Genomic DNA, 23,795 nt, shown 5'->3' on the forward strand with positions numbered 1-23,795 from the left:
TGCAACTTAATAGTTTTAAGTTCTATCTAGCAAGCACAGGAGGCAGCAGCATAGCCTGTATGAAACACTAGAAAGACATGGAACACGCAGTAAAAGTTGATGGAAATTTCTCACTTAATGCAGCTTTCAGGAAGTACTTCCTTCTAAGCTGTGTGAATTTGAGATGTGGTTGATTTTTTTTTTTATTCATTGTTAAAAGAACATTCTGAAATGTAGGTTGTAAGTGAATGGCTTGGGTTGGAAGGGATCTTAAAGATCCTCTTGTTCTAACTCCCTTGTCATGACAGCATAAATGATTAGATTTAAATTAGGGTGATTTCTTCTAGTAACAAACCTTAAATGAAAATCAATACTTATCTGGGTTTTCTTCACCAATACATACTTCTTCTCTTACGTTTCTTTCTCTTCCTTGCTTTGTAAGCATCTTAAGCTTAAAAGTCAAGAGGATGCTGTGTGTAGCTTTCTGTAGGTCAACGTAAGTAACAGTTTATTTTCTTGTTTTTGTAGAAGAGGTGGGAAAAAGTGAGGAAGAGGACAAAGGAAGAGAAGAGGACCACAAAGAAGAAGAAAAACACACAGAGAGAGGTATGTAATGTTAACACTATTATTCTTCACTGATGACGCATATTAGAAACACAGGATCATTGAGGTGTCAAGGATAGCTGAAGGAAAGGTTTCTCATTAATATCTGAGACAAAATAGATGTCAGACTTTTTCTACTTTATCACTTGCTTCCCTGTCAGCAGTAGGAAGCATATGTTCCCTAGATAACCTTGTGCTACTAATATACTGGTAGAAGGCCCTTATTGCCCTTCATGTCCCTCACCAGACTGAGCTGAAGGTGGCTTTTGACTTTCTTAAACCTATCCTTGCACACTTCGTGCTTTTACATTTATATGAGATCAGTATTCCCTAGCAGATGAGAATCTTTGTTCTGTGAAGGTAGGGAGTCATCCACTGTTAACTGCTCGTGATTTCTGCATCGTGCTGCTGAATGGGTTGGGCTCAGATAGATCAGATGTTTCCCTGGGCAGAGCTTTCAGCAGTCTGAAATGACAGTACTGGAGCAAATCTTTGGTTATCCTGTGCACCTGCATGCAGATTGGGAGCCACTGTCCTGGTGCTTCCTACCTTTGTCATTGTTGGGAGTTTCCTTTTTGCAACAGGACAAGCTGTGTCCTCTGGTGTAGCTGGAGGTTCTGGTTCTTGAAGCTGCAGGATCTTACACGTCATCCAGTCGGTTTCTTTCTAATTGTCTCTGATGTTATTCCATCTCTTGACCTTCTTCCGTAGTTTCTTTGGTTGGTGACATAAATGTCCCACTAGTTTATACCTCCTGTAGGCAAGAAGCTTATTTCTCTCTGCCAGTGCTGCATATAGAAAGGGAGACCCCAGACAGTCCAGGTGGCTTGAAACTAATAAAGCCATGTCCTCACCGACCCTCGTGGATGGAAGAAAGCTTGAGCTGTAGCTGTTTTTTCTTCATTTTTCACTTTTTACTGTCATTCTGAAAAAATATATAAACCAAAAATCATACCTTAGACATTTACACTGTTCACAAATATTCAGCATTCTGCAGTGTTTATATGGAGTCCTGTAGTCCTGTTGCATTCAGCTAAAATGTGAAGATGTGCTCTCTCAATTTTTTTTAAAGTAGGTTTTCATGCAGAGTTTTAAAATGACCATTTTATATTTTAAGTGCTCTAGTACCTTTGTAGTTAAGCTCTCAAAGTTGAAAACTACCAGAAATTTGACCATCAGAAAACTAGAAAATAAATAAATCAGTAAAGTTAAAAACGTGACTTGCATAGTGTATGTAGTATAATTAAAGGAAAATGGAAAGTCACTATTTGTTGTGCTTTTTCAGTCTCCAGGGAATCATTACCCATTAATCCTGCCTTTCTGACTCATCCTCAAATGTAAAGCTTATGGTCTTTTGGATGGTCAAACACATACAGAATGGTCTGTAGCTTTCCTTAATTCCCTTTGCCTAGGCATATCATTCTGTATCCGTATCACTAGAGCATACAGTGCCAGGAGCTGGAGGAGTGAATGAGGTCTGTTTTGCTCTTCTGTGCTTTTTTTTCACTGTAGTGAAAACAACCTTTATAATATAGTTCTGTTTTAGGCCTCTTCTTTCATCAGGTTTTTTCTTTCCTTCTTGCTCAAGTAGTAAGAAAGAGGTTTGATTGCTTTCTGAGTCAGCATTTGGGGTACAGGTTAATAATTCACAGAACCACAGAATTGTAGGGGCTGGAAAGGACCTCTAGAGATCATTGAGTCCAACCCCCCTGCCAAAGAAGACTCCCTAGCCCAGGTTGCACAGATAGGCATCCAGGTGGGTATTGAACGTCTGCAGAGGAGACTCCACCACCTCTCTGTGCAGCTGTGCCAGTGCTCCATCACTGCACTGTGAAGAAGTTCCCACGCACATTTGTGCAGAACTTCCAATGCTTCAGTTTGTGGCCATTTTACCTTGACCAGTCACCACACACAGCTGAGATGAGTCCAGCCTCATCCCTTTGCCTCCCGTACCTCAGATATTTATAGATGTGGATCAGATCCCCTCTGAGTCTTCTTTTTTCAAGGCTGAACAGACCCAGGTCACTCAGCCTTTCCTCATAAGAGGGGTGCTCCGTGCCCTTTATCATCTTTGTGGCCCTCCACTGGACTCTCTCAAGGAGATCCCTGTCTTTTTTGTACTGACAAGCCCAGAACTGGGCACAATACTCCAGGTGAGGCCTCATCAGGGCAGAGTAGAGGGGGAGGATCGCCTTCTAATGCACCCCGGGATCCCATTGGCCTTCTTGGCCACTAGAGCACACTGCTAGCTCATGGCCAACCTGTTGTCCACCAGGACACAGGTTCCTCTCCACAGAGTGGATAGGAAAGAACTGACATATATGAAAGAACTCTGTGCTAACAGGCAGAGCAAAATAGAAATTTTAACTGGCAAATAGGTTACTGGGGAAAAAAAATTCAGAAGAGGGCTTTTAGAATCATAGAATCACCAAAGTTGGAAAAGATCTGCAAGGTCATCCAGTCCAACCATCCACCTATCACTGATAGTTCTCACTAAACCGTGTTCCTCAACATAATGTCTAAGTGTTCCTTGAATTACCTCCAGGGTCAGTGACTCCACCACCTCCCTGGGCAGCCCATTGCAGCACCTGACCACTTTTGGAGAAGTATTTCCTAACATCCAGTCTGAATCTCCCCTGGCAGAACTTGAAGCCATTCCCTCTTGTCCTATCACTAGTTAAAAAGGAGAAGAGGCTGACCCCCAGCTCACTGCAATCTCCCTTCAGGTGGTCAATAGAGAGCAGTAAGGTCTCTCCCCTGAGCCTCCTCTTCTCTGGCCTGAACAATTCCATCTCAGCCATTCCTTATAAGGCCTGTGCTCCCAATCCCTCACCAGTTTCATTGCCCTTCTCTGGACGCAGTCCAGGACCTCGATGTCTTTCTTGCGGTGAGGGTCCCAAAACTGAGCACAGTACTCAAGGTGTGGCCTCACCAGTGCTGAGTACAGAGTGATAATTACTTCTCTGCTTCCGCTGGCAATACTATTTCTGATACAAGCCAGACTGTCATTTGCCTTCTTGGCCACCTGAGCACATGGCTCATGTTCAGCCATTTTGCTTCTCAGAAGCTATGTTGCAGGATGGTTCTGGTAGGAAGAAGAGGAAGTGAGGCAGGCAAGAAGGAAATGGTGGTACTAGTGTGGTCTTACATTTGAGGTAGTGGTTCAGTGAATCATAAAGCAGAAGTCATGGCAGCAATGCATGGAAACAGAGACTGTTGTTCTCTTTTGGTGTTGTCAAATACACTGTTTTTCTGGAGGCAGTCTTGGTGTTTTAGAATGAAAAATGCTTAAATACAGTTGTATCTAATTATTTCAGGTGAAGTATCAAGGAGAAAGCGTTCAAAATCTGAGGATATGGACAGTGTGCATTCTAAACGACGTCGATATGTCGGAGAAGAGGATTATGAAGCAGAATTCCAAGTGAAAATTACAGCCAGGAGAGATGTTGACCAAAAGTTAGAAAAGGTAGAGTGGAAATGAAGAATGAAGATGGCAAAACCGTGTCTTGTATCTTTATTTTCTTTTGCCACTTTTTACCTGTCTTTTCCCACTCACTCACTAGTCACTTTCTCTCATTTTTTTGGGTTTAAAATTATACATAATTAAAATAACAATAGAGGTTCCATTTACAAAGATGTAAACAGCTCTACTTTTTAGAGGCCAAATGCTATTTGGAAAGCATGCCACAATAATTATATATTAAATGTGTTAAGCATTTGAATTCTTAAGTGAAATGTGACTATAGGTGAAGAACAAATGAGTCTCAGTAGAAGTGGCATTATAGTGTGATAAATATTTACGTGTGGTCTGCTTTTTGTACCCACCTCTAAAGAAAGTCTCTCATAATAATGAGTGTTATCAAACATAGTGCTTTACAGACTTCGGTAAAGCTATTAATTGCTTGGGTAACTTCAGTGTGGGATCCAGACAACAACTTTTATTGCTTCCTTGTTTTTCTAATGAAGATCTTTACTTTGCAGTAGTAAAGATCGATGATAAGAAGGGGAAAGATAAATATAGAAGTAGACTTTGCAGAAAGTAGTCTCCTCTTTTGCCATGTTTATCTTCTGCAACTAAAGAAATATGTTCCTGCTTAGGGGAAAGTGTATAAAAAAACTAAAGTTTCATTAAACGTCTTTAGTTTCTGCTCTTCAGTTGTTGTTGTCCTTTTCAAGAATAGAAAAGAAAGGAAGAATTTAACCTGTGTAAACATAACACAATGAAAATATCTTCTGTTAGTGTTGAAGAAGATTCTTTCTATCAATTATAAAGCTGTATATTTTTACTATAATGCAGATAAATTGATTTCTTGAGTTAATGACAGAAAGGGGCATATATATTTGCCAAAATAGATGTAAAAACCTTGCTTAGCAATGTAACCACATTCTTACTGTTGACTATGATCAATTTATTTCGAGTCAAGAATATTTTTATAGATAGTCTCACACATTTTAGGATTAATGTTCTTTTCCTTTTTTTCCTGACTTAATTTAAATAACAATTTGGCAGGTTATCCAGAGAGTGTTAGAAGAAAAACTTGCTGCTTTGCAGTGTGCTGTATTTGACAAGACTCTGGCAGACTTGAAAATGCGAATAGAGAAAGTAGAATGTAACAAGAGGCATAAAACTGTGCTTACTGAACTACAGGTGAGTGTGTAGTGTATTGAATTGCATACAAGAGTCAAAATTAGCTAGTAAGTTCCTCAGCATTTAGTAATAAATTTCCTGTTGCTGCTGTTAGGGAAGGCAGTTTGATTCCACAGAGGTAAGAGGGGAGGGAAAAAAAAAGTTGAATAAATAGGTTATCTTTGCACAGTTGTGAATAGCAGTGAAAATTTACACATAAGGTAGAATTAGGATACACACTGGTGTCTTTCTGCTGCTCCAAAGTCATATAGCTATATTGTGTTTCATGGAGAGAGAGAATAAAACAATTATTTTTGTACTGGTATCTTAGTTGTATAGACTTCTGGTTTATGTAATTTCTTCAATTATTCTTTTGTTTAGTTTTATTTTCTTGTTTTTCTCTTCTTTCTGTTTAGGCTAAAATCACTAGATTGACAAAGCGATTTGCAACTGCCAAGGAGGACATGAAGAAAAGACAGGAAGTATGAACTGCATTTGTTCTATTTGTATTTCTGAGCTAACATAAGCCTTGTATTGAGGAAATTTTATATGCAGAAAGATGTGACCTGTTTCAGTGGTGTTCATAAAGTAGGTTTGTCTTATTTGACTAAGAGTGAGCTGCATGCAAGAAATAGAGTATTTAAGCATCTATTTTAGGTAATTCTCATTTGCACTGAAGTTCCTTCATACATTGTTGGTGTGAAAGAATCTTATATGTCGTTTACTTCAATATAAAGAATACATGATGAATCTCAGCTCTTAAGGGTGGAGGGAGGAGAGGAATGAATACAAACAAAAGCATTTCTCTGTCTAGAATAAATATTTTGGGTTAGTCATTATGACAAAGTGGAAGCTAAAAATTTGTGATAGTTTGAAATTTTTATTCTTGTGCTATAAAAACCTGAAGACAAGAGGCTTATAAAGAGAGAACTTGTAGGAGTGAAGCAGGTAGGACATAATAGCTTCTGGAAACTTGTCAGACGTGTCAAGTTCCCTTATGATTTTGGCTCCTGAAAATATAAACCTCATGTTGAAAAGAATGAATAGGGAGTACAGTTAAACAGTAAGTTTGCAAGCTGATGTAGTTGTTTTGTTTTAATTTGTATTTTCATTTTTTAGAATACACCAAACTCATCTCTGTCTTCAGCAAAAGCAGCAAGTAGCCCTGCAAATGCAAACAATCTGACATACCGGTAAGCAAAGCACATCACCACAACAGTGTTAAAATTCTGAGTAGGACACTTGCAATACGTCATGTAATGGATGATCATCCCTGAGTTGATTGTTTGTTTTTTTTAATTAATGTGCTCTTCCTTCATTGCCATTTAATGAAAAATTCAATTTTTATTCACAGAATTCAGAAATTGACAGTGTTGAATCCATTCCTAGGTAAAAAGGGGTTGTTGTTTTAAGAGTTAAAAATAATAGAGGTCTAACAAAGAGAAAATTCTCTTGACAAAAGGCAGACTTAATGGAAACTCTTGAAAATTTATAAATAAATAATCTTGGGGGGGGGGTTGTTTCTTTGTTTTTGTATTTTAGTAGAGGAATATAAAGAGTTCATTTGCTTTTGGGGACAGAAGATAAATCAGATTATAAAATTAATGAAACTATGCAGTATTTTTTCCCCACCATGGTTAATACCTGTTGGGAAGTGCTAACTGGATCTTCTTTCTGTAGAAATATTACCACGGTGAGGCAAATGCTGGAATCAAAGAGGAATGTAGGAGATAGTAAACCAGCAACTCTTCAAGCACCTGTGACTGCAGGTATGAAACTGCCTCTGGACTTTATAAATTAACTTCATGAAAGTTTTATTGCTTTCCGATAATTAGGTAACAGAGCAAAACTGTTTTGTAGAAATTCTTTATTCCTGATATTATTACTCTTAGCTGACGATTCCATTCCCAGTTTAGAATGGAATGGAATCATTCAGTTAGAAAGTACCTTCAAAACCATGTAGGCCAACTGCCTGACCTCTTGAGGGCTAGCCAAAGATTAAAACATATTTAGGATGTTGTCGAAATATTTAACTCTGACAGGCAAGGGGCATCAGCCACCTCTCTAGGTAGAGTCTTCTAGTGTTTGACTACCTTCACAGTGAAAACATTTTTCTTCAGATGTAGCCTGAAGGTTCTTGATACAGCTTTCCACCGTTCCCATGTGTCCTCAGGCACCATAAAGAGAAGACCAGCATCTCCCTCTCCACTTTTTCTCCTCAGGAAGTCTTAAAGAGCAATGAGATCACTTTTTAGCCTTCTCTTCACCAGTCTAGAAAACCCAAGTGTCCTCAGCCTCTTCTTGTACCTGATTCCTTTCAGCCCTTTTCTCATCTTTGTTGATTTATTCTGGATGGTATTTATGATGCGTTTATGTAATGTGTTTACTAGGTAAGGCAGAAATACATTGACATAGCCAATCAGAACATGTGGGCAAGTTAAACTGTGCAGCAGATTGCATGCCTGGATAAGGCAGAAGAACATTTTCTCCACTGTTGACAAGTGAAACGCATGGCTCACAGGCCTTTTTTTGCACTTGATTGTAGTAGGTTTTCTAAGGAATTTAGAATCAAAACCATCTTCGTGTAGCTACACCATCTTCAATTTTAAAATTGTATATATTTAATGCAAATACTTTTTTGTTTTTTCAGAACCGTCACGTAATAGTAATATATTGCCTGTATGTAGCATATTATGCTCCTCATTTTAAATTTAATCCTAAAATTTTTTGCATAAAAGCAAATACCTTCTTTGGCACATTAATCCTTGATTTCAGTAGAACCTTCTGGATACAGTGTCCTACCTATACAAACCAAGTTAGTCAAGTTATTTTCCTTTTATTGTGTTTTCTGAAGGACCAGTTGTTCTTCTATTTCTGTAACAAGTGCTTAAAGTGCTATACTTCATGTTTTTTCAGCATTTAAACTTCAGAGCTCCTCAAGCCTTTGTGCCATAATTGTTTGAAATTTTTGTCATTTGTATATAGTTCTTCCAAATGGGGATGTGATGTGGACTGTCTTAAACTAGACCATTGAATGTCACAGTGTAATGAGGAAAAAAAAAGCACGTGCAGCCTTTCTTTGCAGAAAAGTAATCATTTGCCAGATTTTTTCATTGGTTGTACTGAAGTGGATCTACTCGATTGGTTCACACACTGTTTTTGTGTTTGTGTGTAGCGCCAACTTCCAGTGTTGCTGCTCCTCAGACACCTGCCAGTGGACAACCTAAGCCTCAAACTCCAGTGACCTCTAGCCCTTTGACAACAACAGTTATTTCCACGGCTAACACAGCTACAGTTGTAGGCACAAGCCAAGTGCCCAGTGGCAGCACTCAGCCAGTGTCTGTTTCATTGCAGTCTTTGCCTGTGATCTTGCACGTGCCTGTTGCGGTATCATCTCAGCCTCAGCTCCTTCAAGGCCACGCAGGAACTTTGGTCACTAACCAGCAGTCAGGCAGCGTTGAATTTATATCTGTACAGAGCTCATCTACAGTTGGTAACCTTACCAAAACTGCAGTATCTTTGGCATCTCCTAACACAACTAAACCAAATAGCAGCCCATCTGTATCCAGTCCTGGTGTTCAGAGAAACTCTTCAGCCAGTGCTGGGTCTGTACGGACAACATTAGCTGTACAAGCAGTTCCAACTATGCATCCTGTTGCACAAACTACAAGGACTTCCCTGCCCACAGTGGGTACTACAGGACTTCATAATTCTACAAGCAGTCGAGGTCCCGTACATATGAAGATTCCCCTCCCTGCTTTTAATAATACAGCTCCTACTGAACCACCCACCAATACAACACCCAGAGTTGGTAAGTTATGCTTAAATGCTAACACTAGGAAAAGAAGGGACAACCGTTGTCAAAAGGAAACATAAAATTCTAGTACTGTGGAAATTTTCTTGGTGTTTTACTGACATGTATCTTCTAGATGGCCTTACCATTGGAATTATCCAAATCAAAATCTTCTGTCACAGATGTTTTAGCCATTCCTTAAAATCATATCTCATTAGGAGTGACTCTGTAAACGCTGTTTTATTTAATACTTGATTTATATTTTTCCTAGCATGAAATCAGAAACTTCTGTCCTACTATTAAGAGCTTCATATTTACGTTTTTAAATGTAGCTTCCTGTAATAATCTGATTGCCTTTTCTAAGAAAAGAAAATATATTCATTGACTTAACTTTCGAAACACTTAAACACATAGGGGGAAAAAACCCACAACTTATTTTTTGGAATTAGATTAATATTTAAATTCAATTTATTTAAAGTCTCTGAGCACAAGAAAAGTTCAGATACACTGTTTAGCTGAGCTATTTTAAAATGCTCTCTCTCCATCTTTGCCATGTAGTGACATTTTTCTGCACTGCTAATATTAGATACATTGAAATTTTTTGGGGAGGTCAAGATTTTCTAAGTGGTCTTGAGTGAGTTGAAATCCTAACCAAGAGTTTCTAATTTGTGTAGTATAATATTGGGAGTAATTCAAGCAGAACTTAACATCAGAAATAATTTTATTTCATTTTCCCATTTCTAAGATATATATGTTCAGAGGTGTTTTCATAAAAGTGACAGTTATATTCTTTGTATTATTGTTTCTCTCTAAAGCTAGTATAGTGATATAGTACATCAGAAAAGGGGTTATGAAAGGTCTCTGTGCCCAGGAATATTTGTTGTTTTCTGCAGTTCACATGGCCTTTGTGTATACCAGCTGGTTTTCTCATCATGATTGAAATACTGCTATGTGCCAGCACAGTTGCTACAAAGCGCGTGTTAAAATAAAAAGAATATGAAGGAAGAATTTTGATGTAAATATTTACATCAAATATTCAAGCAACTTCTGCTTAAGTTGCTTGTACAGTTATATGTTCAGTTGAGCAAATAAGAATACTGACCTTTCACAGCTTGCCTAAGTTACATGTTTAGTCAATTGGAAGTTGCAATTGGAAATCAAGAGTGAAAAATAAGGAACGTTTAGTATCAAACAGCTTCAAATGTTGCCTCTAAATTTGTAGAGTGGATTAGCAGTATTTAGTGTAGTATTGATTAGATTCTGCAAATGAACCAATTTCTTGACCCCTCAGAAAACCAGACAAGCAGGCCACCAACAGATTCTTCGTCGAACAAGAGAACAGCTGAGGGAACAACACAGGTAGGTTGGTGATTATATTTCTCTATAAACTTCTAAAGTTACAATCCACAGGAGATAAGTTCTTTACCCTCATTGCCCATAATGAAACAACTTTAGGCTGTGGGTGCTTTTTGTTGTTATTGTGGGTTTTCTTCTGGTTGGTGGGTTTTTTGGTTGTTTGTTGTTTGAATTTTTTCCATTCTTTCTAGTTCATGTCCACTTCTATTTTTCTTCTTCTGATCTGGATTATTACTGGGAGCATAAGCTTCTGATAATCTTTTCAGAAATTTTCCAGTATGTTTTCCATAAGTAGGTGAATTAGTAATTCTGGAGAGCACTAAAAATGTGTCTGATGCAATAGAGCCAGTGTGTGAAAGAAAACCCTACACAGTTTTTGTCTGAAGGTCTTAAACTTGAAGCTAAAAGTATTTTTCACATTATTGGAGCTATTTCATTTTTACACTAATCCAGAAGTTATTAAGAAATAGAGTTTTTGCCATGTAATAGAATTTTATTACCATATATCTTTAACAACAACAAAAAAAAAGGAAAAGAAAATTTCTTCAGGAATAACTACTTCATAATAAAGAAAGACTTGCAGTACTTCTGGATTCTTCCAAAATGTGTTTGACTTACTTTGAAATTTTAAGGTTAAATTTAATATATTCACAATTATTTGTAATGAAGTTTCTTTCTATTTACAGATAATTCGCAAAGCACTTCACATATACATTTCTGTTATTTTACTAAGGGGAATAAAATTAACTTCTTCTAGCCAAAATTTCCACATTTAAGGGCTTTTCAAGATGCAGATAAATCTGAATTGTGTTTCAAAGCAGTAAGAAAGTATGTTTGACAAGAGCCTGTTTTTCACTTGTTGCATAGATAGTCTAGTAAAGATGACCAGTGTTATAGTCCATGCCTCACTACCTTTTTATTAAAGCATTTCATAAAGAACAGTTGTCATTTTTAAAAGATACCTGTGGATTATAGCTATACAAATAAAAAAAGCAGTACCAGAATGATTGAGATGTATGGTTTTAAGATGTGTTTTCAGTATAGGATGTATATTTTGGAATTATTCATCTTTGGAGGAGTCTGAAACGGAAAAGATTTTGGCAAAAAAGTTTGTCTTTGAGAGTGGTATTTAGCAATGGAAGGTGAGCAAAAAGGAAGGAAATGGAAGGAAACAAGATACAAGGCGCTTTCTGGTTTTCAGTCTTTTAAGTGTATGTCTTTAGGTTTACTTTCAGTTGAATCAGTTAAAGCATGTGTAATGCCATGGTTAATAAAAAAAGACCAGATGTATTTTAATTGACTAGCAGGATATGAGACTGACATGCCATGTCATTTGAAAAATCCAGTTAATGCCACCTGCTTTTTTGTTATGTAACATCCAAAATATTATGTATTACTCTGCACTTCACAGCTCTCAGAACAAAAAGTAGTTCGCTGTGTGCCGTATACCTGTGGCATATTTGATGGTACAACTTTGATCAATTGTTTCGAAAAGCAATTGAAACAGGAAGAGACTTCATCAGAAAATAAAGAAGCAGTAGAAGCAGCACAGATGAATTTTAACTTCCCTGAGGATGTCCTCTTTGGCTTGGAGGAAGAGGAAGAGGATGCTAAGAGCATCAAAAACACCCACAAGCAGACTGGCTGGGCAGCTAACCTATTAAAACAGTGGCTGGCCAAAAATGGCAAGGATCCTAGCTTTGAATTGGTTCCAGTAAGTGAACTCAATGATATTTTAAGAGAGTTTTATTGCAAAATAAGGAATCATGATGGAAATACCTACAGTGTGGCAAGCTACAAGTCAATGCGTGCTGGCTTAAACCGGCATCTCAGAATGCCACCTTATAATCGTCAGATTTGCTTAATGAAGGACAAAGAGTTTGCTAGTGCAAATATGGTATTTGTGAGTATGCTGAGGATGCTGCGCATCCAGGGAAAGGATGAAACTCACCACCATCCTCCTATAGCTGCTGACGACTTGCTTAAGATTAAACTGTCTGGTGTACTGGGATTGCACAGTCCTGTGGCACTCGTCAACAAAGTGTGGTTTGATTTGCAGTTGCATTTTACCAAACGAGGGAGGGAAATTTTGAGAGATCTGGCTCCAGATGCTTTTGTTGTTGAAAAGGACAAGAACGGGCGTCGTTACGCTATGTTTAGGTATCCTGGCAAAGGAAAAAATGGAGAAGATCCTCATAAAATGGGTAAAATGTATGATATGCCAGGAGACCCAAACTGTCCTGTTTTTTCCTTGGAGCTTTATTTATCTAAGTTGCCTCCGGAGCCTCCAGCCTTTTACCTGCATCCTTTAAAGCTAACAGCAGAGCAAATGCAAGAACAGCCTGTATGGTACAAAAGAGAACCAATGGGTGTGAACTACTTGGGTGCAATGATGCCCAGGATAAGTGTGGCAGCCAGGCTTTCTCAGCGATATACCAATCATTCTCTCCGAACTACCACCATCCAGCTACTGTGTGAAGCAGGACTGGGGCCTGGAAAAAATTATGGCAGTGGCAGGCCATCGCTCTGAGTCTGCTATGTGACACCTCTGGGGAGCTGCGGAAGTTCACTGCAGGGCTTGGTCAGATAAAATGGAGAATAACTCAATTACCTATATAGCAAGATCCCAAATCATAAAAGAATCATTATCTGGTGCCTCCACCTCTTATAAAAACCATGTTGCTGTAAAACAAAGCAAAATCTTATTTCCTAAGAAGTCTGGCATGCCTTCTGGAGCTAGTTCTGTGACTTTAGTCCTTGAGGGACATACTGCTCTCAAATCTAAAAGCCCTATCATTTGAGCTGCAGTTCTTCCATGGTGCTCCTCCCTGAGAGCATAGCTAGTGTGAGTCTAAGTGCTAGTCCTCTTCAAGGCTGTTGTAATTAACCTTCACAAAGCACCTGATAAAACAAGAACCAACAGCTTGATGTTTTTGTAACAGAGCTGATTTCAAGTAAAATGGAAAAAAATACATCAAATTTGTTTTATCAGTTGGTTTACTAAGGAAATTTCTTGTGGTCTAGTTCATTAAGAAGTGTCCTATTCACAGTCCAGAAATTAGCTGTGGTACAGCAACTTAGTGCAGATCTTGGAGTTTCTATAACTTTCATTAGCAATTGGGGTTCTAAATGACTGAGCAGAGCTATTAAAATTAAAACAAAAAAAAAAAAACACGGGGTGTTTTGATTTCCACTTAGCTGAAGATCTATGCTTTCTACACTAAGTGCATGGCTTCTATATTTTGTGAAGTGTATTTATTATACCACTCTGTGCCTGCTGGCACTACTGTAGCATCTTACTAAACAAATACTTGATGGCTGTATATGGCAGAGGAAAGTACAAGCTGAATGAAACAAACACTTACAATTCAGATAGATGCATGAAAACAGCTAAAATTGCCTGATCACTGGCACATTCTTTGTTCAAATTGTTACCAGACTTGCCAAAGGATTAGGCTGTGTTTTGGGGATTTTTTTTGTTTGTATTATTTTGCTTTCTTTGTAATTATTTTTTTTAAATATTCTTATAAATTAATTTAATCAATGAGCTGCAGATTTCTGTTGCAGGTCTTTTGTTGTCCTCTTTCATGTTTTTGACTAAGATTTCAGTCATCCAGTCTCCAAAGGCACTATCTGACACAAATGGCACAAAAATTTGTGTTCATGAATTGAGGAAAATGTTCTCAGTGGAAAGCAGGACTGTTGTTTAAATGGTGTGTAATTTGAGTTGAAGTGTTACCTCTGGAAACGTTCAGGGTCAGGCTGGAGGGGCTCAGAGCAACCTGATCTAGCTGTAGATTCCTTGTTCATTGCAGGGGATTTGGACTAGATGACCTTTAAAAGTCCTTTCCAACTCACAGGGTTCTGTGATTCTGTGACTTGATGCCTGATCTTTGGAGTTTTTATCGTGGCTGATGACGATTACATTTTCAAGCCTGAGTTACATAAGTTGTATTTATTACTTCATTTTTCCATAGTGTAGACCAACATTGAATGTTCTGTTTTTTGATCAGTCATGTTAATGATTTAAGAGGTTTTGAAACTGTTTATAGTCACTTTTCATATTATAAAGATCAAGCTAGTTAGTCAGGTATAATTTTTATGTTAAAAATTATTTCTGCCACAGTTCTACATTTACTTAGTTGGAGCATTAACTTGTGGCTTTCTTGGCTATAGGAAATCACAGATCTAGAATTATCATTTTGTCAAGTGTAGAATAAGCCAAATGGAAATAAAAAATAGCAGATCCTTTCCAGTGGCCATATATTAAAATTGGGGGGAAAAGTACACAAAAACAGAGGGCAGTAACTTAATCTAGGGTTTTTTTAGCATGGCAAGTTTCCAAACTTTAAGCCTTCATAGAATTTACAATTCAGCTAGGATGGCAAATTACATTCCTTTTTCAAAGAGTTTTGCTCTAGACCTTCACCAACATGGATATGTGTTGTTTTTTACACTCCCCTCTCCGCCTACCTTCCCCTGTGTTTCTGCTGTTTCCTTCTTCTGGTGTGCTAGAATTGAACATTTATCTTGCAGAGACAGGAGATCATTGCCAAGAGTTCATTCTTTTTTTGTTCATGATTGCTGCACACTGTGGTCATACCAGCCACGTGCTCTGGTCCTAATTGCATCTGTGTAGTTTACTGCAAGAGCATACTGCTAGTAGTTGGATTTCTCAACACAAATCTAGATGGTCTGAAAAAAAGGACTTGTGGCAAAGCTGAGCATGTCTGATTTTTTTTTATTTGACTTCTAATTCGACTTGTATCTGTTGACTGCTAAGTAGATATTTTTAATTTCTCATTTGCTAAATTTTAATTTTATTGACACCAACTATATTATATTTATATTGATTTTCCCACATGTATTTCCTCTCTGTAAAAGCTGAAGTAGACAGATAGAATGTGTGTTTGGCTGCTTCTGTAAATTCAGCTTTGGCCACATGTACAGTAGTGGGAGGAAAGGAGTCTTTCCTTTTCCTCTGAGAAATACCAAATCAAGCCCGTTTATTACAGTACAGATTATGCACTGTGATCATGAAATCTGCCTAAAAATCGACATGAGACCAATGCTTCAGTGGCAGTGTTAGCAGAGAATCTGAGCATGATGGCTAATCGGTTTTTTTTCATTATATATATATATTTATTTCTCATGATTTGTAGGACACCATTGGCTCATAATTTACATTTCACTGAAAAGAAAACCAATGTAGTGAATATACATTGGAATAAACATCATCTGTCATTCTTGACTTTCCTAATTAGATTTTCTCATAAAACTCATGTTTCATTTCAGTTGCAGAAAAACTGTACTTAGCCTTAACCAAGGCAACTAACTTGTTTTTTCAGCAAGGGCTGCTATGTCATTGATTAAATTCCATTCTCCATACTGAAACTGATTCTGAAAACAGTGGGAAATGACTGTGACATTTTATAGGTATTTTAATTTTACATCTCATTTTAATAGTGAAGCTTCAGTATGTGTACTGGGAATGTATAGTTTTGTTCTCTGTGGGTTTTTTTTTTGTAAGTTTGGACTGCTGTTCAAGTAGTACCCTTATTTTTGTTTTTATTATGTTAGTGCATTATCCTACAGTGTGCTGTGTTTTGGTTTGTTGGGTTTTTTTCTTCATTGATGTGTAAGTAATTAATCCCTGCTTAAAGTTATTGTGATCTTCAGCGTGGGAGATGTAAAAGGTGAATGTTCTTCACTGTATGCACTTTTCCTGTCTCCACACATCTGAAGAGCTCAATTGTGTAGAATATCAAATATCTGAAGACAATCCTTAACTGCAGCTTTCTGATAATTGCATACTGCCTCGGTCACTTTAGTCAGTTAGCAGGAAGCAGCTTGGATTATAGTTTTGCTGTACTACTACTACTCCCTTTATAGTATTCCTCTGCTTTTTGCTCCAAAAGGAATGGCTGTAGTGATGTTGGAGAGGGGGCATCTTACTCTTTTTGTAGTAGTCTCTGAACTTCAACATTTTCCTGTTCACATTTAAAGGCTGAGATTCAGTCCCAGTCATTTTGCCAGTGGCCATTCCAGTGCCTCAGGTCATAGGATTGTATTTGTGAAGACATGACAAGCACTTTTAATTTATTAAAGTACACATTGTAGTTAGGGGCAAAAGGATGTTTAATTATATAATGAATCTTTATAATAGTTTCAAAGTATTTTATTATGAATCCCAATTATAGATACAGGAATTAAGATATTATATATAATATATCTATACAGTCACAGTATACTGAGGGCATCTATTAAAGTTAATATGTTAATACAGTGTTAATGTGTTGTGAAATAAAGGAACTGTGAGTAAACTTGAATGATGTTGGATGTGTTAAAAATGGTGGACCTGGAATCAGTCTGTTCAAGTTATATTTATTAATTCGCCAAGTCAGTCAAATAGTCTTTTCTTCCCTGTTCCACTAGGTGCACTTTATCCTTTTGTGCAGTAAATCCTTTTTTACTTTAAATTTAATCTGTGGATTTCACTTTTTCAGCTAACATTAGTTTAAATAAAAAATCCACCAGTATTAAATCCATTTCCTGTTGTTTGTGACATGCCTTGGTTTGTTTGGTTCTCTGCAGTTTAAGGTATCTCTGACTATTGGAAATGTGTCTGTTAAAATGCTAATAAAGTGCATTTATCACTTCTTTTTCCCTTTATTTGCAATCTGTAACAAACTTCGTGAATGTCTATTGGGAAACAGTGTGGACAGAGGTTACATACCAGCTTAAAAAGTATTAGCAGCTATTAACTATATTGTTGAACCATTATTGATGAAAATGCATTTCATAGTTTCATCACTGAAAATAAATGTATAGTTATGTATGTAAAATGGGATACTTGATTTTTGTCTTGGAATGTGCAATTATGTTTCTGCTATTTAAAATGCAACTAGCTTTTATCTTTAAGGTGGAACCTTTACCTGAGGCTTATTTTGAACTCTGATGTTAGATCTTAGAAGTTTAAAAGTCATTCAAGAATGAATTAGCTAGTTTTTTCTTTCAAACAGTCATTCAGTTCAGCTGTGTGATGTCCTGCTGGGAATTTTTCAGATGAATTTTTTAAATTCATTTTTAGAGAGGTCATCTTTCCTTGAAACTGTACCTGTGTTATTTAAACCAACCCCTATGTCCTGAGGGCAGCTTTCAGTAAAGACTTGTAGCTGTGTTTTACAGGCTCCAATTTTGTCAGTTCAGGCTAAAAGAATCAAGAGGCTTATTGAAACGGTGAAATTATTGGTGTCATTACACTGTCCACATATAATAGCTATAAAAAGTTTTATTAAACAGAAACATGCTACAATTAAAATGCATTTAATGGTTAGTAATATGATTGTTGTCCAAGGTGACCGTCCCACATTGTATTGTTTTGAATCTTTCAGTGGGCTTTCAGGAAGGAAGGTAGATGTTTCACCTTAAGAGAATAAGAGCCAGTAAAGAAAAGAGATGTGTGTGCAAGTATATGTTTACTATATATACCCTTCAACTGTTTGATTAAAGTCACAGCAGTACACAAATTCTTGAAGTGTTACATCAAGTGGTCCTTTATAATTTTTTGGAATTAAGATAACCACTAAAAACAGTCTTTCTACCAAAGAGTATTTCAGTTATGTTTCTTGATTTACGTTTCTTATTGATGGCCAGAGCAGAGCTAATGTCTGATCTTGAAAACAAAGAAATGAGAGAGTGTATAACATACAGAGGTTACTAAGACAGATTGCTCACTTTTTCCATATTTGATTTGTTGTTCCATAGAAAGCATTGCGCAGTACTGAATAAGGGTAAGGGGAATGGTCTGGTAAATGCAGTACGTAAAATGTCTGCTGAGGGTGTTTGAGTTATACACAAGTAAATAACCACACGCTATCAAAACAAGTATTGCTGCCCTGTGAAATTCTGTTTGTGCAAAATACAAACTAGGTAAACTGCTAGCTTATTGCATTATCATTTATATTGTGGTAAAAGATGACAAATGCATTGGTCAAATAAATTTTCATGACAGCTTCGCGAAGATTGCTTAATTATTTTAATGTTGTGAGAGTTACTGTATTGGAATTTGTAAGTGTTAAGGGGTGAGAAGTTTGAAGCAATCTATAACAGAGTTATGCTCATACATGTACTAAAAAATGTTTTCCATAGCTGTTTAGCCTGTGCTTCAAATCTGTGAGTTTGTACATGGATGACAGAAACATAATGTGAGCTTTGTTTTTTATCCTTACAAACCCAGTATCACCACCACACACATACTATTTCCAGGACATATTTTTAACATCACTTTCCATAAATTCAAATTGATTTTGCTATTATATAACGCCTTGGTGCGTCGTGTACATCTGTGGTGGTGTGATGGTTCATGGTATGTCAGTTTTATGACTCCCAGATTTTTTTTTATTTTTCTTGATCTAGGAATTATTAATGATAAATTGTCAATGTGCCACAGATCTTCAGGATTTTGAGATTTACTAACTTAGAGTTACTGTTTTCTGTTTGATTTTTATTTTCCATTTTACAGACTTACTTGCTGAAGTGTTCTTTATGAAAAGCAGGTGGCATTAAAGTATACAGCATTGTTATTTCAATGTGATGAATTAAACCATGGCGTTATATAATATCAAAATTTAAAATAAAAAAAAAAAAGAAACACGTATACCATATTTGAATAGAGAACTTCATATTCAGAATACCAGAATTCACATTTTGGTGTTTGCCTGTGTATGTGTGTTGTTATGTAAAATGATGTAATAGGTAATATCTTCTGTGTAAAGATTTTCTATTCTCTTTCCCAGCTTTGTCAGTATTTTGCTATTGACATGTATACTGTGATTTCTAAGCACTTTTAATTTGTTTAAATTTTATGCTAATTACTCCTTGGCTTTAGTTGATAAATCAGCTTATGGATGGGAAATGAAGAGTGTTGATTAGTGCTGTATTGCTGCTGGTGTACTGTTGCGGTAGTGATTGGCACCTGCTGTTCTGCTCATAGTAACACTACAACCGAAGGGTCCTCTGAGGAGACCCAGCAAGTTAGACAGCTACTTCACTGTCCTCTGTCTCCAAGACAGCTATGCCGAAAGCCCACCGTTAATCTTTTGAGTCCTTGAAGTACCCTGTTATAGGTAGTCTATACCAAGGATGCATAGAGCCTCTGGGCCAGTCACTGTTGGGTCAGAGTAAGCCAGCCACTTCATCCACTGTTCGCTTTTTGTCATTTTTCCGCGTCAGTAGTGTTACCATGTTGGTATGTGGTGATGGTGCACTCTGTACAAATTTCTGCCGCATAAGTCGTGGGCAGTTGACATCATCTAGATCTTGGGGTAAATGCTCATTGTTCAGGATAATGTTACCTCACCTCCAGCACGACTGATGCCCTCAGGTACTGCTTTTCTCCATGGCAGTCACTTGCCATGACATACCAGATTTTTCTTTCATGGCTGACAAATGTTGCCTTTGTAGGATGAAGGCTTGTCCCCCTTTTCCAATCACTTTCTCAGTGCCCCTTCCCAAGAAAGGGTATTGTGCTGCCTGGCTTCACTGCCCCCTAAGTTCAGGCAACTGGACCGTTCAGGTGACAGTGTGCTCATCTGGATAATGGCTGAAATTTTTTTGCATATCTTGCAGATCACTTGCCGTTAGGGATCAGATGCTTATTGCCTCCTGTATCAATTCTCCCTCTTTCTCCTTTCATTCTTGTGATGACCCTGCTTCATCTTTAGGACCTTCTTTCCTTTCTAATACCAGATTGGTTTGCCAGTCTGTAGTTTTATTATGTCATAAGCCAGCATATTACATGGTACAGCAAAATGATAGCTAGAGATGGCAAACAGCACAACAGGGAAGGTATATAGCAAGTATGGTGCTAAATAACATCATCCCAAGAAAAAACCCTGAAAGATCTCTGAAAATAATAATAAAGTAACATTGTGACTAGCAATTATTAAACTGCTGTAAAGTTTATAACAAGGTAGCTAGGTAACAACTGTGAAACTCACTTTTCTCACTCCCCCTATCAATAGTTTTCATATTTAGAAACAACTGAAAAACACACTCTGAAGAATCAGTGATATAGATGACTTCTCTTACAGGTTTTACAGCTAGAAGAACATTCTGAAATGCTTATTTCTAATGTAAATCCAAGCAAGAAAAATGCACAAATGTGAACAATTGCATTCATTTTTTTTATATGCTTTCCATTATATCTTCCATAGGGACCATAAAGCTTACCTTAACTGCTTAAGTTGTGTTGAGAGGTATGACAACCTCTGATTCAGGACTTAGAAGGTTTAACTCAAGATATTTGAAAGAAAACATACTCTTTTGCTTTTGCTTTCACAAATCATATGAAAGAGATGCTAAGTATTAAAATACTTATCCTCCATAGCTACCAAGTTAAATGCTCAAGTGGATTATTTAGCATATAGCCAAAGCTCAAGATAATTCCATATTGTTAAATTTTATAGGTGTAGACATAATACTGTGAATTGAAGAAACCACAGTAGAGGATGTGGAATTTGAAAGATTTTCTTTAAAGAGCACGCTTTACAAAAGAAATTGTAAATGTGAATTCCTTTTGCTTGGCTGGCTTGATGAGAAAAAATGCACTATGCTTAACAGTGAAGCAGCATTACAGAGGACTCGAACAGTCTGGTACTTGAAGTGGTTCGTGCTTAGCTGCTCCATTGCTTGTAATATTCACTTCCTGTCTTTGTTTCTTCCTTCTGCTTTCTTTTTTCACCTCTGTACCTGCTCTTAATCATATCTTGCAGTCATTCTTTCATTTTACCATGTGTTTTGCTTTTAAACTTGAATTTACTTCGCTTTGCATGAATCTTCTGAGGCAGATCTACATTGCACTGATCTATGAAGCGTTCAGTTACAGGATACATTGCTTTTTTGCAAAAATCTTAATCGCAAATGAAAGTTCATTGACAGATGAAGCGTAAAGATGTGACTATATTAAAATTACAAAGTCAATAAGAGATGAAGTCTTGTATTTTTCTTAATGTCTTGCTAATTTTTTGTCACATTTATCTGTGAAATCTGACATTTGATAGTAGGATTTCTTCCCCTCTCTCCCAAAAATAAACTGTTGAGGAATGTTTTAAATGAAAATTCTGTTCACTTTCTAGTTACTTTTTTAGAATGAGTTCTGTATTTTATTAATTGCAAAAAGATGACTTCAGAAATAAATGTATAAGGAGTATTTCAAACCCAATCAGAAAACAAATGCTGGATACAGATTAGTTTTAGTTCATATAAAATCTGATTTTAAATAGATGCAAATGCTATTATTACTTATATTTTTATTTAAAGTTTGAAAACCATGTTTACACCTTCAAATCTCAAGATCAAATCCCAGCAAATCTCTTTGACTAATTACTTTTTAAGGTTTAATTCTTTAATGTGTTGCCTGCAAATACCCACTTCTACCAACTATTCTTCTGTGCTTTGTTAAATTTACATTCCTATTTTGTTATCACTGGAAACTTAGGTGGGAACTTAGTCAGCACTGGTCTTGCAGGTCTTTGGCATTCTGACAGCAAGCATGTGGAATTCACACTTTCTGTGATATTGTGTCTCTGTAAAACTGGCTTCACTTCTGGCTGATATATGTGAGCAGAAAAAGATTAAAACTAAGGCAGGTCAGATGCAGTTGTAGTTAACTGGATGTTCAGGTCTTTTTCTTGCTCATTTGTGGTTGTACAAATGCCGGCTCAGGATAAAACAGGTCCAGAACAGATGTGTGAATGACAGCCTTTTGGAGCATTTCCTCTTATTCACAGATTAGTGGCTTATGTACAAATGATGGAAAAAAGTACAAGTGATAGTATGGCAATTTATTTTAAACTTCAGTGTAAACTTTCTTATGATTACTAGAAACTAAACAGGTACTATTGTAAACAGATTTCTTTGCAGCTTTGGTCACTTTGGAGACCAATGCTCTGACAAATGAGAAAAGGTGGCTTCAGAGGTTTTGGTTTTGTTGGCTGTGGTTTCATTCGCTTTAATAAAATAAAACTGTTTGTTATATTGACATGTTCCAGGTAGATACAGATCACTTCATCTTACTTAAGTTATTTTGTTTCAGTTCCAGTTTATTCTAGGCCACTGACCCTTCTGTTACTCAGACTTGCTAGGCAATATGTATAATAAGACACCGTACGTATTTTTGGGTTCTCATGAAATGTTTTTAACTATTCCACTGGTGTGATCATCCTGAGGGAAAAAGTGTCATAGTTGTATTATCTTGTTCTTTTGTTGAGATCAAATGGAGCATATTCAGGAGTTCTTGATATTCTTGTGTTTGGAGAAAGTTGAAAACTCACAGCGGATCAAAATGCTTTTCTGCTTTACTGGTTTCTGCCTTAGTACTTGCTGAAGTGTAATATTAGGAGCTGAAAAACTTATTTTTTTATTTCAGATTTTTACCTAAATGAGAAGGTTGTTCATACATACCTGGAAGTCCATTGTTACACTTCCTTTCACTTCACAAGTGCCACAAACCTTAAGCTGGTTTATGTTTTTTCTCTGAGTGACTTGTACAACTCTTCTCTGATGTGCAACAGGGGAACCCCGTCCTCAAAATCCCCTTTCCTTTATTTAAAAGAAGTAATAGCAGTTGTTTCTTTCTAGCCTTTCCTAAAACACAGTTCTATTATAAAATAGAGCTTTTGCAAGTCCTTGAAGGAAATAAAACCGAGACAAAACAACAACAAAAAAAACCATTCCTGAGATAATTTCTAACTTAAAAGAGTCATGATATTCAAAGTTGGTACCATGTTGGCAGTTGGGCACAGGACATTATTTCTTACTTCTGGCAGGGATGATTCTAGATGGTTCCATCTGTAGGTCTTAACCATTCACATGGTAAGCAATAACACTTCAGAAATAAATAATGAAGAATATCTCTGTCGGGTCATGCTGATGCCTTAACTTCCCCATGAGGAAGTGTAAACCAGTCTTCAATCTCTAATTCTCTATTTTTCCTAAATCTCTTACTGTTCTTTTTCGTGGTTTTGAGAGATCTACAAGAACCTGAAAACTATGCTAATCCTACAGAATGTAGAAATGGAGCCTACTCTTCCTCTTAAATGTTGACTGATACTTTGAGTAGCCAAAACTCTGACCTTCAAGGCAGGCATAATCAGCGGTCTGTTCTGTGAAGGAATACCCTGAGAACACCACACCCTTCTACATACTTCTGTTAGGAGACACAAAATGTATAATTTTCAGCACTTTAGGTTACCTTATAATTTTCCCATAGCCCTAGATTTTATTAACAGGAGATGCACAGCAAGTGAATTGGGGGAATCTAGCTGGGGAGTGAAAACTTAGTGGTTTGTTTTGTGTGGAGTGCAACTTCCTCTTGTTTTAGCTGGAGTGTGTGCCCTGGAAATGGGACTGGGGGTTCTACAAGAGCTGTGCAAA

General features: G+C 37.0%; 1 protein-coding gene across 5 annotated transcripts in view; it reads left to right on the forward strand.

Moving 5' to 3' along the window:
* The window catches only part of ATF7IP (activating transcription factor 7 interacting protein), a 97,220-nt gene that overhangs the window by 60,032 nt on the left and 13,393 nt on the right, over positions 1–23,795 (forward strand). For 2 of the 5 annotated variants that reach the window (XM_065742812.1, XM_065742810.1), the window contains exons 3-11: positions 508–585; positions 3,900–4,048; positions 5,093–5,230; positions 5,626–5,691; positions 6,329–6,402; positions 6,890–6,978; positions 8,385–9,020; positions 10,294–10,361; positions 11,770–13,530. In XM_065742812.1, the coding sequence (XP_065598884.1) occupies positions 508–585; positions 3,900–4,048; positions 5,093–5,230; positions 5,626–5,691; positions 6,329–6,402; positions 6,890–6,978; positions 8,385–9,020; positions 10,294–10,361; positions 11,770–12,888 (2,417 nt within the window). In that variant the 3' untranslated portion in view covers positions 12,889–13,530. Of the gene's footprint in view, positions 1–507; positions 586–3,899; positions 4,049–5,092; positions 5,231–5,625; positions 5,692–6,328; positions 6,403–6,889; positions 6,979–8,384; positions 9,021–10,293; positions 10,362–11,769; positions 13,531–23,795 lie in introns of those variants that run through there. The other 3 variants (XM_065742813.1, XM_065742814.1, XM_065742811.1) reach the window with 2 other exon arrangements.

Source organism: Cyrtonyx montezumae, unplaced genomic scaffold (genome assembly GCF_038088225.1).
Source record: "Cyrtonyx montezumae isolate F1298 unplaced genomic scaffold, pur_monq_1.0 scaffold_3, whole genome shotgun sequence".
Taxonomy (NCBI): Eukaryota; Metazoa; Chordata; class Aves; order Galliformes; family Odontophoridae; genus Cyrtonyx; species Cyrtonyx montezumae.